The sequence below is a fragment of the Boeremia exigua genome (genome assembly GCF_020726555.1).
Source record: "Boeremia exigua strain MPI-SDFR-AT-0100 chromosome Unknown C7974scaffold_4, whole genome shotgun sequence".
NCBI lineage: Eukaryota > Fungi > Ascomycota > Dothideomycetes > Pleosporales > Didymellaceae > Boeremia > Boeremia exigua.
The window spans coordinates 2,850,230-2,863,870 of NW_025763521.1; the positions used below are offsets into that span (position 1 = coordinate 2,850,230).

The 13,641-nt window shown below is 53.1% G+C and overlaps 5 protein-coding genes across 5 annotated transcripts; 3 read left to right on the plus strand and 2 right to left on the minus strand.

Moving 5' to 3' along the window:
- Positions 1 to 240: 240 nt before the first annotated feature.
- On the plus strand, positions 241 to 1,066 carry C7974DRAFT_411884 (uncharacterized protein; the record flags this gene model as incomplete). The annotated part of the gene is made up of 6 exons (XM_046143599.1): positions 241 to 423; positions 476 to 528; positions 593 to 690; positions 746 to 839; positions 896 to 1,007; positions 1,058 to 1,066. The coding sequence occupies 6 exons, from the start codon at positions 241 to 243 to the stop codon at positions 1,064 to 1,066; spliced, it is 549 nt and encodes a 182-aa protein (XP_045999691.1).
- Positions 1,067 to 1,748: 682 nt separating this feature from the next.
- Positions 1,749 to 4,436, plus strand: C7974DRAFT_451867 (uncharacterized protein; the record flags this gene model as incomplete). The annotated part of the gene is made up of 5 exons (XM_046145798.1): positions 1,749 to 1,804; positions 2,067 to 2,077; positions 2,143 to 2,148; positions 2,473 to 2,530; positions 2,709 to 4,436. The coding sequence occupies 5 exons, from the start codon at positions 1,749 to 1,751 to the stop codon at positions 4,210 to 4,212; spliced, it is 1,635 nt and encodes a 544-aa protein (XP_045999692.1). The 3' UTR covers positions 4,213 to 4,436.
- Positions 4,437 to 5,760: 1,324 nt separating this feature from the next.
- On the minus strand, positions 5,761 to 6,388 carry C7974DRAFT_275900 (dUTPase-like protein; the record flags this gene model as incomplete). The annotated part of the gene is made up of 3 exons (XM_046137562.1): positions 5,761 to 5,838; positions 5,954 to 6,126; positions 6,229 to 6,388. Coding segments are annotated over 3 exons (411 nt in total), but the record flags the coding sequence as incomplete, so codon positions are not given.
- A 2,626-nt stretch (positions 6,389 to 9,014) lies between these two features.
- Positions 9,015 to 10,990, plus strand: C7974DRAFT_333634 (general substrate transporter). The gene is made up of 3 exons (XM_046139138.1): positions 9,015 to 9,239; positions 9,285 to 10,429; positions 10,489 to 10,990. The coding sequence occupies exons 1-3, from the start codon at positions 9,142 to 9,144 to the stop codon at positions 10,860 to 10,862; spliced, it is 1,617 nt and encodes a 538-aa protein (XP_045999694.1). The 5' UTR covers positions 9,015 to 9,141; the 3' UTR covers positions 10,863 to 10,990.
- Positions 10,991 to 11,809: 819 nt separating this feature from the next.
- C7974DRAFT_375006 (uncharacterized protein) lies at positions 11,810 to 12,523 on the minus strand (the record flags this gene model as incomplete). The annotated part of the gene is made up of 1 exon (XM_046140182.1): positions 11,810 to 12,523. The coding sequence occupies one exon, from the start codon at positions 12,521 to 12,523 to the stop codon at positions 11,810 to 11,812; it is 714 nt and encodes a 237-aa protein (XP_045999695.1).
- Between the last annotated feature and the right edge of the window lie 1,118 nt (positions 12,524 to 13,641).

Here is a 13,641-nt window from a genome sequence, read left to right on the forward strand (position 1 = left end):
GTGTATTCGTCAAATAGGACCGCAGGTGGCCCTTTTTCGTCTGTGTCTCACGGCAAGACTTGAAGACAGCAAAGCCATCATTCTTGGCACAATAAAGGAGTCTGGGTGTTTGAGAATACTGCCGACAAAGACGATGCCATCAGAGTCAAAAAACTATAAGAGTTGATGTGTGTCTCTCTCACGGACAACATCGATCATCAACAGGCGTTCAAGAACAGTGTCATACAGATATCCATGAACATGCTCTTCTCCATTATCGCCTCAGCACTCCTCATGTGCGGCCATGGCGTTTTCGCCGCCCCAGACCGTAATACATTATCTGTGAACCGTCCCTCGAAGCCACTTCTTCGCTACACTGGCCCTGTAACACCGCCTCAGCTGAAGTACGCCTTCACCGCGAAGGTGGACTGGGACTTGGACAATGTACGTAAATGGAATCAGTCTATTACAGCACGAGCACTTACCACCGCGGCAGAACCACACGATTGAAACGCCAGTGGGAACACAGACTAGTTTTTGGAGTCGAGAGTAATTTACCCTCTGGAAACCTTGAAAACTCTCCGACACGCGAGCTGACAATCTCTCTTTCTAGAGGTTATTGGTACGACACAAAGGGTCGACAAATTGGCGAGGTGCTTCGTGCTAATGACGACGGCATTGTTGCTCCTGGGACCAACTACCTTGAGCTTGGTACGTATCTTCAAGATCGCAGTATAAGACAGGACTGATGAATTGCTGTTTGTAGTGATCAATTACGTCGTAAAGCTCGAGGACGGCTATTGGGCATACGCCACGCACACTGGCATTGCTATTCTCCGCCAAACACAAAATGGCATTGTGTAAGTCTCTTCTCCCGTGGGACTTCCTAATCGAATAATCTTACAATTCAATGCAGTCGTGTGAAGACTGAGTCTCCGAAGTACAAATGGCTTAACTGGGTTGATTTTATAGCCCCGGGCAGTTTTAACAAGACTGAGGTCAAGACTATACACCACTACTTTCCTACCGTAGGTTCATACAACATACAGTATAGTTTACCCTACTAACTTATATTCAGTCTGACTAGTATACTACTTACTAAACTAAGGAGTACTAAGGCATCCTTGCAGGTGTACTATAGAATCTTGTACCTGATTTCTGCTATTAGAAGTTGTTTCTTGTATTTTACGATCTTATTGTTTAGTTATATGTATACTACCATGTTTTATATATTGTTCCACAGACCTAGTATGCATATATCCTGTTAAGCTACATAAACAGAATATCAGGAATATTCTAGTAGCTTCCTCGTGGCTATTTTAGCTTGATTAACTATCGTTCTTGTTATTTAGGCTCGCATTGCTGTACATACTATCCTAATTAGAGCGAGTTACAATTGTGAGCACCTGCAACGTTCCTCATCAGGCTAGACTGACTTGGGGCGTCAAATCTGGCTACTTCCATGCCAATAAGTGAACTATGGCGCTCTTCGTACAGATTGCTTCTCAAGATCATATGCATACCGTACACCGACCCTGAATCGATTCTTATCTCGTGCTAGATGTTCCCTGCACTAAAGTAGACGTCCGAAGACCACTCGGCTGATCAGATTCGCTGCTTGCGGTTGGATCTGGGACGATGTGAGATAGTATCTACCTACTATTCTGATATCTATATATATGCGTGGGGGGTGTAAGCACTAATATGCAGAGCAGGACTTACAGGTAGCAGAGTATACACTCATGTGCAATGCAATGCGTGCGTATATTATGCTCGTGCGGCTGGTGGAGCCCGGACCCCTCTTCCTGGCGTCCCTGTGCTTGTCGTGGGTTTCTAGGAGCGTGGAACGCTGCGCTGGTCCTTTGGGCTTGGGGGTGCTTCGGCTCATGTTCAATACGTTGCGTGGCTTGAAAGCCATCTTTGAGCTTGGAATTTGCATTTTTATATAGCGACGGATAGATAGCTGACGATTTCAGAACGCGGTATTAAGAATGTGTTGGTCAAGTATCGGTGATTGCCAGGATGTGCAGACCACCCTAAGACTAGTACAAGGTGTATAGGACGGGAGCCTACTTGTCTGTATGTAGTGGACAGTATTGTAAGTGGTTCTTACCTTTAGTCATACACTACAACCTGTCAAACGAGTATCTAATAGCCACTTAGGGTTAAGTATGTATGCAGGTGTCCCACGGACAGCTCGCAGTAGGGGCCGACAAGCCTCAAGGCACTGCAAAGCTCTACCAGCGAGCGTCACGCACGAACGTTCGCGCGACGCAGCCGGCAGTTAATCATATGCCTGCACACTAACTCAAGGGTTTGCGCGCGCGCTTCTTATAGATCTCTACCTACATCACATCCTATCTTACCTATAAGCACTTTACGCTAGACTACCTAAGCATCTAGCTACCAACACTAATATAGCTAACTACCTGCTATATCTCCTATAGTAATATCTGCTGTAGTATTCCTATTAGCTGCTAACACGCACACAAGCACCCTTATACTGTAGACAGTCTAGTATAAGCGCTGCTGGTAGCAAGCTTACGGCATGGTAAGCCGTCTCAGCACGCTGCGGGCCGGGCTGTAGTAGCGGGGCGGGATGAGCGTGTGCGACAGCGGCGCAAGGGGTGACGCGTGCTGGCACGGTGGGTGAGTGTCAGTTGGGATGTTTTCTGGATCCTCACTTGCCTTACGAAGTACTGGACCCCGCTTCAGTTACCCGACTACAGTTTCAAGACACGTGCGCCAAATTATACTGAGACTCATATGATGTATCAGATTACGTGTAATGCTTACTCAACTTACGCGCCGCACTTCTCGCCGTCTGATTCTCATCCTGAGCTGTACATGTACATTTGCGAAGTAGACTCAACAACCTCGTCCCAAGCCCGGCACTATCTGAGTCCGCACCAAATGCCGATTGCATCAAAGGCATATTCCGCACAAAGCTCAATCCGCCCCGGTGTTACAATGTCATATGTAAGGATCGCAAAAGTTGAGCTGAAAAAGCTCGCTGAGCAGGACTTCGCCTATAGAGACGGGACGAGGCCTGGTCGCTTTCGATTTCTTGACTGTAAAAGATATATTGATGAACAGTTGGTCTGCATCCAAGAGTTCACGGGGCTTCCAAAGTCACAGTATGCCGCGACCTCGTACGTCTGGCGAGGGTTGAAAGCACAGCAGAAGTATGCTTGCGCCGTTCCCTTCTCTGCAAAAGGCGCTGAAGACGCAGATCCAATGTCTTTTAGCCTGTTGCACACCGCGCCTGTTGCACACCGTTTGTGTTGCTGCACTGCACTTCAAATGCCCCTTGCTATGGCTCGATCGCCTGTCCATCATCCAGACCAGCCACGGAGATATAAGACATGGCAGATCAGCAACATGTTCGATGTCTACCAGCAATGCAAAGTCTGTTTAGTCCTCCCCGGCGGCTTAGCGGGACTTGCGAGGCTCACCGAAGAAACACCATGGATCCATCGCGCTTGGACTTTACAAGAGTCGCTGGCCCCTCCGTCAGTCCAGGTCCTATATGAATGGCCTTGCGGCTCTTGCTTCCTACAGAGCACCAGACCTATCAAGGTCCTAGAAGTTGAGTCTCAGAAGGCCGCTGCAACGAGTCTGGACATGCTCATCGCAGCCTGCATGGTTTCTTCCACGGTAGAGTCAGGACATCCTGCCAACCCAGGACCTAGATCCCGCTCAACGGTCTCTGACAATTCAAGATTAGCGTTAGTAAGTCAAGGGCAAGATCCGGGCGAGAAGGCGTTTTGGAGTGAAGAGGAATGGTCAGACCACGTGACCAGCCTACTCAGGAGACCCAGCAAACTGACACCCAGGATCCTGAGCAATCGAAACAAAGCCGGACGTTTACACTGCCTGAACAAACTTCTTGCGGCTCTGACTCAGGACTCGAGCGAGGGGAGGGCAAATGCTATATGGCGATCAGCGCTCTTACAGACCTTGTCCAGGCCAGTGGACATGGTTTTCAGCATCATGGATCTCCTGGGCGCGCATCTCGACCCTGCGTCTTTCAGCCCCGCAGAGCGACACAACGCCACCGTTCGCCTCGCAAAACAGCTCCTGCAGCGGGGCTGCCGCGCAGAATGGTTAGGCGCCATTCCCAGCGCACGTATACCCGCTGGCCTGGGCACAACACCTATCATGCCGCAAAGAGTGTTGAAGGACGAGCTTACGTGGAAACTTTCCAAGGCCGTAGAGAGATATCCGGCCTGATTGGGGACAGGTATGGCGAGACGTGGTGGTGGCTTGACGGTGCGCCGAGAGGGTCAATGGACGACTTTGGTGTCCTGAGGATTCGGGCAAAAGCGGTGGCGGTAGAGAAGGGCGGGAAGTTCCCTAACATCACGTGTTGTCCACACAACCACGCCCCAGATCGATCCCATTGCAATGTCATTGTTGATTGCGCAGACCAGCAGCAGTGGCTTGCCAGGTCGTCAGCAGGCAGCGGCCACTTCGCTGTATATATCGGACGACGGAGTCGCTACCTACATGGTTTTGTTGGATGAGCTGAGGAAGAATGCGGAGCGCTTCTGATGATCTTGGGTCCATACTCGAACAAGGGCAGGCTTACCTTTAAGATCATTGGATATGCATGGGTTGATCCACTAAACTACATAGAAGATTGCTGGCACAAAGAGTACTTTAGTATCCATCCGTAGGTCAGACCAAGATTTGATAGCTCCTAAGATAATGATGGCTAGAAAGTGCGGACCACCTTATTTGTGGGATTTGGCAGGGGTAATGGCCGGACCAATCGAGCCAGTGCATCTGTCCAGTGCCACTTCCACTAGGGAACGGTGGGGTTGGTTGTCGAGAAAGTGAGGCAATCTCACAAGCCAACGCGGAGAGTGAGGCACAAGCACACCGAACACATCCATCGACGTAGAGTAGTATATCGCGATGAAAAGCGCAAAGGCGGAGCCACGCCTCAGCACCTGGCCAGGCTGTTCTCGCCCAGTCTACCGTGCGGAGCATACGCGGGCGCTGGACAGCGACTTACGCATTCAGAAAACTCAGGCAGGTATTGCGGTGTGAATAAGCGGTCCGTGTGTCCAAAGGGCTGCAGGACGCAGTGAGCCCCGGGAGGTATAAGCATTAGCCCGGCAAGATCGCTGGCTGGTCAGCGGTGTGGCATCGGGCCCCGTCCTGCACGCTCTTGTTGGGGACTGGAGACGTAATGCGAGCCGGGGGGCGGGTCTGGTGAGCCGTCGGCTGGTTTGGGGCCATGGCCATCAGGACCTGCGCGGTTGTTCCTCGCGGAAAGGGGTCTCGCGGAAGCAGAAGCACGGTGCGTGGGGGACGGATGGGAGGCGGTGCCGCGCGGGAGTCTGGCGGGAAAGTACAGCCAGCGAGCCGATCCGCGGCTGAAGCTCTTTGAGTGGGTGAGTCACCAGGGTGGCAGCGATGTGCGCTGGACAATCGCTTGATGGGAAAGAGTATGTTCACAGTGAGCAGAACGAAGACAAGGACTCTGGCCCAGCGTTGTAAATTAGTGAAAGGGGGCGTAGCCGTTGTTTTGCATTCCGATTCGCCCAGGGTCGTGCTATCTGCCAGTTCTCTTTTCTGAGTTCTCTGTTTTTGATAATGCGCTGTTGTTTGAGATGATGGGCGCGTTGCGTCGACACTCTCGTGCCAGTCTGTCTGGCTGCACAACAGCCGTGTTTCTTTCCCCTAAGCTCCCTGCATCGACAGCGCGTGGTACTTCTGCAGTCATGAGGTAGTGTTCAAGCAAGCTGCGAGCTATGCTGCTGCGCCGAAGCCTCCTGTGCTGCCGAAGCCACCAGCGCCGCGCACGCTCTCGTCCAGTTTCGATACGACGACGACCTCGGGCATGGCGATCTGAAATTGTTAGCACTAGTCAGCCACACGTGCTGTGCCCAGATATGCCCGACATGCTCAGAACACGCTCAGGGAATTCTTGGATATCTTGGGGCATTCCAGCGCCACAACTCACCTTCTCAACAATCAATTGCGCCACGCGGTCCCCAACCTTGACCTCGAAATCCACATCCGACAGGTTCGCCAGGATCACGCCCACGGGCCCGCGGTAGTCCGCGTCGATGACGCCCGCCAGCGTGTCGATGCCGTGTTTCGCCGCCAGCCCGGAGCGCGGCGCGATGCGGCCGTCTGCGGTGTGTCAGTCGCGCTCGTCTGGTGCTGCTCATCCACACGCCGCGGCCACATGGCGCAAACAGCGTGTGTCGTTGCAAGGAGAGAGAGAGTACGCACATGTTCCCACCGGCACGCTCACGCTGATATCCGTCGCCACAATCGCCCTCCCTCTTGCCTTAATCACCACATCCTTGGCCGCGTACAAATCGTGGCCCGCAGCATACACACTCCCCTTCGTCGGCGCACGCGCATGCTCGCTCAGCAGGAGAACCTGCAGCGCCTGCTCCGCGGCAGCGGCGGCAGCGATACTGGGCGCGACGGGCGCAGGCGGCGGGAGTGACATGCTGCTGGGTGTTGGGGTCGCGGCGCCGGAGTCTGAGGGCGTCGGATCGATGAGTTTTGTGCGTTTTGGGAGGGGGGAGGGGGGCAGTGAGGGCGGGTTGTGGGTGGATGGGGTGGGGGGCTGCGGCGGGCGTTGGGGTGGGAGAGGGCATTGCTGGTGGGCGTTTGTGTGTGGTGTGGAGTGGAGATGTGGGTGGGGCGCGACGCGACGCGACGAGACGCGTAGTGCCAAGACGCGCGCCGAAGGGGGAGGGGGGGGGGGGGGGGGGGGGTCTGCGACGTCGGCCTGGAGGTTGTGACTACATATTCAGCCTTTCTGGAGAGATATGAGCGATGATGAGCGACGTGCTGTTTTCAATTCTCAATTCGCGGCGTTGTCGTCATATTGCGTTGAGGCTGGGTTGCAGACGCTGCGGTCGGATTTTGGAGGGTGAGACTGCATTGACTCGATGCAGCGACTCGGTGTCGATACGAAGATGTCTGTTGTTTTGCTGTTATCGTGTTCAGGTTTGCGGCTCTTTTCTAGGCTCCTCAGAGCTTGCCCTGTGCAGTAGTCGCGTGATTAGTGAACAGTATGGAGGTGCGTCGCTGTGAACCTCGATGCTGCGGTTTTTTTCACATCTACAATCAGAATGAGGCACAATGATTCAAGAACTTCGCCGTCGTCACTTTTCTTGTCGTCCTTGCCTGTCGCCTTCTTTTGTTGTCCGTTCTGTGTCCGGCCGTTATCGCTTGTTGCAGATCCAAGCTTCACCTCCCGCCGCTTACACGCTTTACCACCTTGGCTGTCTCCACTCTTCTTGGGCGACCATGACCTTCCCCATATGCTTTGGGGACTGCGTCCGGGGTTGGAGAGAATGTCGGGGGGAATTCACGTCGTCGTCAGCCGTGGTGCATCCTACGAGCCGCAATCGAGTCAAGCTTCGGCTCACGGCTGCTGAGACTGCCGGCGTGCTTGTGCTCCACGGCAGAGGCGTCCTATCTTGAACTTGAGTGCAGCTCGGGTGGTGGTCTGACACGAGCACATTTGACTTGAGTGCATCGGGGTGCAGATCTTGAAGAGGCTCGTTGAGCGGCTCACATGATCAGAGCTGCCTCGGAGCACGGGTCTTGACGTCGAAAGGTTGGCGTGGCTTGATCAATAGCCCGCCAGCTTCATGAGACCTGGGCGTCCTATATCGTGACGGTGCCAAGTAAACAGCTGATCAGCGTGTGCTGATCCATCACCACCACAGCGTGATGCAGCAGTCGCGATCCCCAGGCTTTGTGTACCCCGCAGCAGCTGTCACCACGCAGATCCTCTCGAAGCCCGCGGAGACAGGGCCTCCCCATGGCACACGATCAGGGTCTCCACAGGCGTCGCAATCAAAGCTGCTCGACCATGTGGAGATGGACCTGGAGTCGTGCCGGCCATTCACAAAACCTCATCAGCACCAGACGCGGCATTTTCATGCACGACTCCAGCGACGGGCGTGATCCTGGGTCGACAGGGCGAGGCGTGTGGCTAGTGGCCTGAATCCTCCCGTGAGTTGTTCCAAGCGCGTCGAATCTGCCAGCCCGGAGGAGCCATGCTGCCGAAAGCCTCCCACCACGGCGGCCGAGACCGCGCTAGCAGGCTAAGCGTGCCACGCAGAGCTTGTTGAGCCTCCAAACACCAGAGGGAACTAATGCACCCCGCTGTCCATCAGTAATGCAACGGCCAATCGACGCCCAGAAGCAAAATTTTGCGGACAGCGACCCATCTGCCCCTTCACGATCCACTTTGTGGCCCATGGAGTCGGCCGATTACGAGCAGCGCTCGTCTGGAGCAGAGCCTCAAGCACGCTACCCTTCCAGCGGTATCCACGCATCGCGCCATTCCAGATGGCTTCCATGCCCGAGCTCAGACGAGCTGCTGGGAGCCTTGCATCGTGGCCGCATGTCAGCGCGTGGTGCTGGTCGCACAGTTCGGCTGACCAGCTGCGTGGAATGAACCATGGTCCAAGATGATCGTCATGGTTCCCACAAGCCATTATGAACATCAATGATAGCCACAGGATTAAACCACTCAAGAGTGACAAGAGATTCAAGCTCAAGCTGGCCAGGATGAGGTCAGCGGCATGTTGGCTGGTGCGCCCTGGCTCATCCACCATGCACCCTAAACGCTCACGGTCGGACTAGCGACCTATCACAGCATCTAGCATCTGTAGCTCCGCCTCGGCCTGCCGTCTGACCCTCCGATGGGGCTGCATGGGGAATATGTGTGCTCGTGATCTACTCTTCGATGCTGAAACCGTCACGGCACCGCATTCGGAATTTGCCACTGACTCTATCGCCATGGTGAGCGCAAGTCGAGGAACTTGATGAATGTATTGTAGGCATGTAGCATACTCAAATCAACGTGTCTTGACATGAATTCAAATGTAACAGCGCAGTGGCCCAGTCTGGTGCGCTCCAGTTCCAGCGCTAAGGCTGTTGGGGTACGATGCTCTACAGACGCAGTGCGTTCGGACCCTTCTCCACTATCCAATAATACTCTAGCGCCGTACTCCATGCTCCAGCCTGTGGACTAGTAGTCTGCCCATGGGACTCCGCACATCATGTAAACAGGCGCGAGTACTTAAGTCGATCGTCTGCCGCTGTTGAAACCATCCTCACTGCGGTGCCTCTCTTCTCTTCACACCCAATACAGCGAAGACATCTGCAATCATGGGTTTCATGCTCAAAGCCCCCCCTGGCACGCCGGGTTCGGCGGCACCTGCCATCATGATCGGCCTGTTCGTCGCCTTTGGCGGTGTTCTCTTCGGGTATGTCACTCCACTTTACTAATCAAGCATCTCTAACAGCCACAGTTATGATACCGGTACCATTGGTGGTATCCTTGGTATGGCCCACTGGAGAGAGCTCTTCTCCACTGGCTACAGGAACACCAAGGATGGCCTTCCCGATATCACATCGGAACAGAAGTCTCTCATCGTGTCTATCCTGTCGGCCGGTACCTTCTTCGGTGCTCTCACTGCTGCCCCTACCGCTGATCTCCTCGGTCGCGTCATGGGTCTCGTTGCCTCCAATGTTGTCTTCTGCGTCGGTGTTATTCTCCAGACCATCGCCACTGACATTCCCCTCTTCGTCGCCGGCCGTTTCTTTGCCGGATACGGAGTCGGTATGATCTCTGCGACCATCCCTCTCTACCAGTCTGAGACCTCGCCCAAGTGGATCCGTGGTGCAATTGTTGGCTGCTACCAGTTCGCTATCACCATCGGTCTGTTGATCGCTGCCATTGTCGACAACGCCACCAAGGACCGTCCCGACACCGGCTCGTACCGCATCCCTATCGCGGTACAGTTCGCCTGGGCCATCATCATGTTTGTGGGCTGCGCCTTCATCCCTGAGACCCCACGTTGGTTCATCAAGAAAGGCCGTCCTGAGAAGGCTGCAAAGTCGCTGTCCAAGCTGCGCAAGCTGGACCTCGAGCACCCTGCTCTCGTCGAGGAACTTGCTGAGATCACCGCCAACCACGAGTACGAGCTGTCGCTCGGCAAGGCCACCTACCTCGATTGCTTCAAGGGCAACCTTGGCAAGCGTCTCGCGACCGGCTGCCTGCTCCAGGCCCTGCAGCAGTTGACCGGAATCAACTTCATCTTCTACTACGGCACTTCGTTCTTCCAGAACACCGGCATCGACAACCCTTTCGTCATCACCATGATCACATCCTGCATTAACGTCGCATCGACCGTCCCCGGTCTGTGGCTCGTTGAGAAGTGGGGTCGTCGCAAGCTGTTGCTGTTCGGCGCCATCGGCATGGCCGTGTGCCAGTTCATCGTCGCCATCGCCGGCACCGTCGTCGGCACCGACAACCTCCCCGTCCAGCGCCTGCTCATTGCATTCGTCTGCATCTACATTTTCTTCTTCGCGTGCTCGTGGGGTCCTGTCGCGTGGGTTGTCACCGGCGAGATTTTCCCGCTCAAGGTCCGCGCAAAGTCCCTCTCCATGACCAGTAAGTCCACCACCCCAACACCACCACCACGCATTCAACAGCTACTAACTGATCGAAAGCTGCAACTAACTGGTTGCTCAATTTCGGCATTGGATACGCAACCCCGTACATGGTCGATTCCGGCCCCGGAAACGCCAACATGGGCGCCAAAGTCTTCTTCGTGTGGGGCGGCTGCTGCTTCATCTGCATCTTCTTCGTGTGGGCGATGATCTACGAGACTAAGGGCCTGTCGCTGGAGCAGGTCGACGAGCTGTACGGCAAGGTGTCCAAGGCGTGGCAGTCGCCCGGCTTCGTGCCCTCGGTGTCCTTCCAGGACGTCCAGGACGCCAACGTCGATGCGCGCCGCATGAGCCTTACCGATGCTGAGGCGCAGGCTACGCGCAAGAGGTCCGCGCAGTACAATGAGAACTACAACGAGAAGACTGTCGTTTAGGTATGATGGAATGTGTAATGCGGTATGAGGTGGTTGGACTCGGTGTTTTAGTTGGTATATCCATTTGGCTTTCAGGGGCTTGAATATAGCAGGTCCTGGTGTATATTCAATTGCTATCATTTTCACAACTCTTTTGTTGATCTGTCGCACTTTTGAACTGTCACTCCATGCACCCACTAGCACCGCGACCAACCTTGACTCTTCTCACAAAACCCAGCACGAACTCCACGCCTCACACGTCGCCACGGGAACAATAAATGAGGAAAGCGAGCAACTTAGATGGTGTTCGTGTGCCCGTTTTTTGTAGTGCTTTTGAAGTTCGCCGTTGCTGCACGTCCGACCAGTCGCTTGGCAAAACGCGGCGTCAGGGGAAAAGGCGTTTTTCGTTGGGATATTGACGTTCAAGTAGAGTTATTAAGATACAATTCTCTAGTTGATTGGCTGATAGCGATAGTTACAGTACATCCCACAATGTGCTAAGTGGACGGTAGGTGCAGCGTGGCAATTGGCGATCACCTGCGAGCGAGTGCACGACTATACCCTCGGGCCTAATAAGTAGGTATTCATTTACCATTCACACTGGCACCAATAGCATAGTGTATCGTCATTACTTCGTTCATTATCCTGAGACTAGCACTTTTTTGCTGAAACCGTTTGGCATGCGCGGTACCAAAATGAGTCCCTCCCAAACCAAAAACCTTGCCCGCAAATCACTCGCCTGACTGATTAACTTTAAGCTCGCCCATCAATAATGAGAACCCTTCTCCAAAAACCGCCATTGACCCATGGAAAAAAATCGAAGGTCGTAAATGTCCATCGTGCTCGCATGTAGCCGCCAAATGGTGTCATTGGCTGGTTCACTCGAGCAAAGCCAGTACTGTAGTTCAAATTGGAGCCCTTTTGCGCGTTGGAATGACGCATCTGTAGTCCGTCGTAGAAAGCTTTATTCACTCATCTTCCAGATCCTCCTCCAGCTGTGAACTCTTCTTCTCGAGCGCTTCACGCAGAGCCTTGCCCTGGACAGCGTGACTCTTCCTGAGGCGTGCAATCTCGCGTTTGTGACTGTCGTTCAGTTTCATCATCCTGGATGCATACGCGCTCATATCAGCAGACAACTTCGTGGTCTTGGCCACTACTTCGTCGACTTGTTCCTCCGCAGAGAGAATTGCCACCTTCTTCACTTGGATTTGAGACCGGGTGAGTCGGTCGGTTGCCTCCATGATTCTGTCGTATCGAGGTGCCTGCGGAGGTACGTAGGCGGAGTGACCTCGATACAAGCCTTGCAGCTGCACGCATCTCTCGTGAGCAGCCCGGAGGGCTTCACGCATCTCTTCACTTATACTCTTGAGTGGCGGATTCAAGATCTTACCGTCAGCGCTGATGTTGTATGGGTAATAGCTGTGCAATTGTTCAGCTCGGTAAGACCCGTCTTCGATATCATGCTCTTGAAAGAAGCGGACCATACTCTCATGGTCATACGAAGCATACCGAGGCAACACGATATCTTTTGGCGCTCTCCTCAATCTCGTGGAGGGTATGTGGAACCATTCTCGGGGATCATAGGTGTAGCTTTTGAATAACACGAAGAGGTCGCCCCCCGACAACAAGTCGTACTGGATATTTTGAAGACCTCCCACAGAATTGGAAGACCGGGAAGCCATGTTCGCTTGAGTGCCTGCTGACTGTAGATTGTTGAGAAGTAGGACGTTGATTGATCACCGGTGTCGGGTAGCGGGTAGTCGAGGGCTGGGAATGTATGAGAGTGCGAAGGTAAGATCAGAAATCCAAAAGTAAGTGCGTGAATCTTAGCGTCCAGCAAAGAGCTTAGTCGTCAAGGAAGTGTCAAGAAAGTAACGATAAATGAGTTGAAGTATCTCGGAGGTCGCACGAGTGGTCACTCGTGTTGGGTACCTAATAGGTGGGTAGTTTGAGTCTTGAGCTAGTGTCGTGTATCACAGTCCGAGTGCGAGTTTGCAAGTCCACGTGTCGAACGTCTCCAAGGTAGCGAAGAGGGTGAGTATGAAACGGGTAGTGGGTTGTGAGTAGCTCAAGATCGTGTTTTGTATTGGAGTGTAAGTGTAAAGTCCCAAACCCACAGTACCTAGATGGCAGATAACCCGAGTTTTGAGCTTATCTTCGTGTAGAAATGGTGGGTTGCGGGTTTTGGGTTGTGGGTTGTGGGTAGTAGATCGTAGATTGTAGTCGTGGGAAACTTAAAGGCTCAGCAATTTGTGTATTAGGTTGGAACTACGATAGTAGAGACACTAATGTTGTGAATGGTTTATTTAGTTAGGCATATAAGCCTAGGCATTTAGAGTTTCCTTGTCTCTTTTTTAAAGTGAGCAAAATTTGATATAGTCCTCTATCTAACAATGGAGAACCACATAACAACGGTAGCGCATGGTGTCTAATTGAAGTAGCTCAAGTATCGAACTAGTGGTCAATCGTGTTAAGTAACAGGTAGCTATAGGTAGTCTGAATTTTGAGCTTGTGTCGTGTATTAGTGTCTGATTGCGAGATTACAAGCAAGCATCTGGCAAGTCCTAGGTAGTAAGGAGCTTAAGTGTGAAGTTGGTGGCGGTTAGTGAGTAGCTCAGGCGTAAAGCTTGTGTCTTGTATCAAAGTGTAAGTGTAAGGCCACAAGCTCTAAATTTGGAAATTGCGCATAACATGCGTGTTCTCGCATTGCACGCACCGATACAGTAAGTAATACCTTAGTTCTGTTGCAAAGGCCTCCCAACTTCCCGCACTCGAAGAAATCCTACGGAGCTAAGCGCCT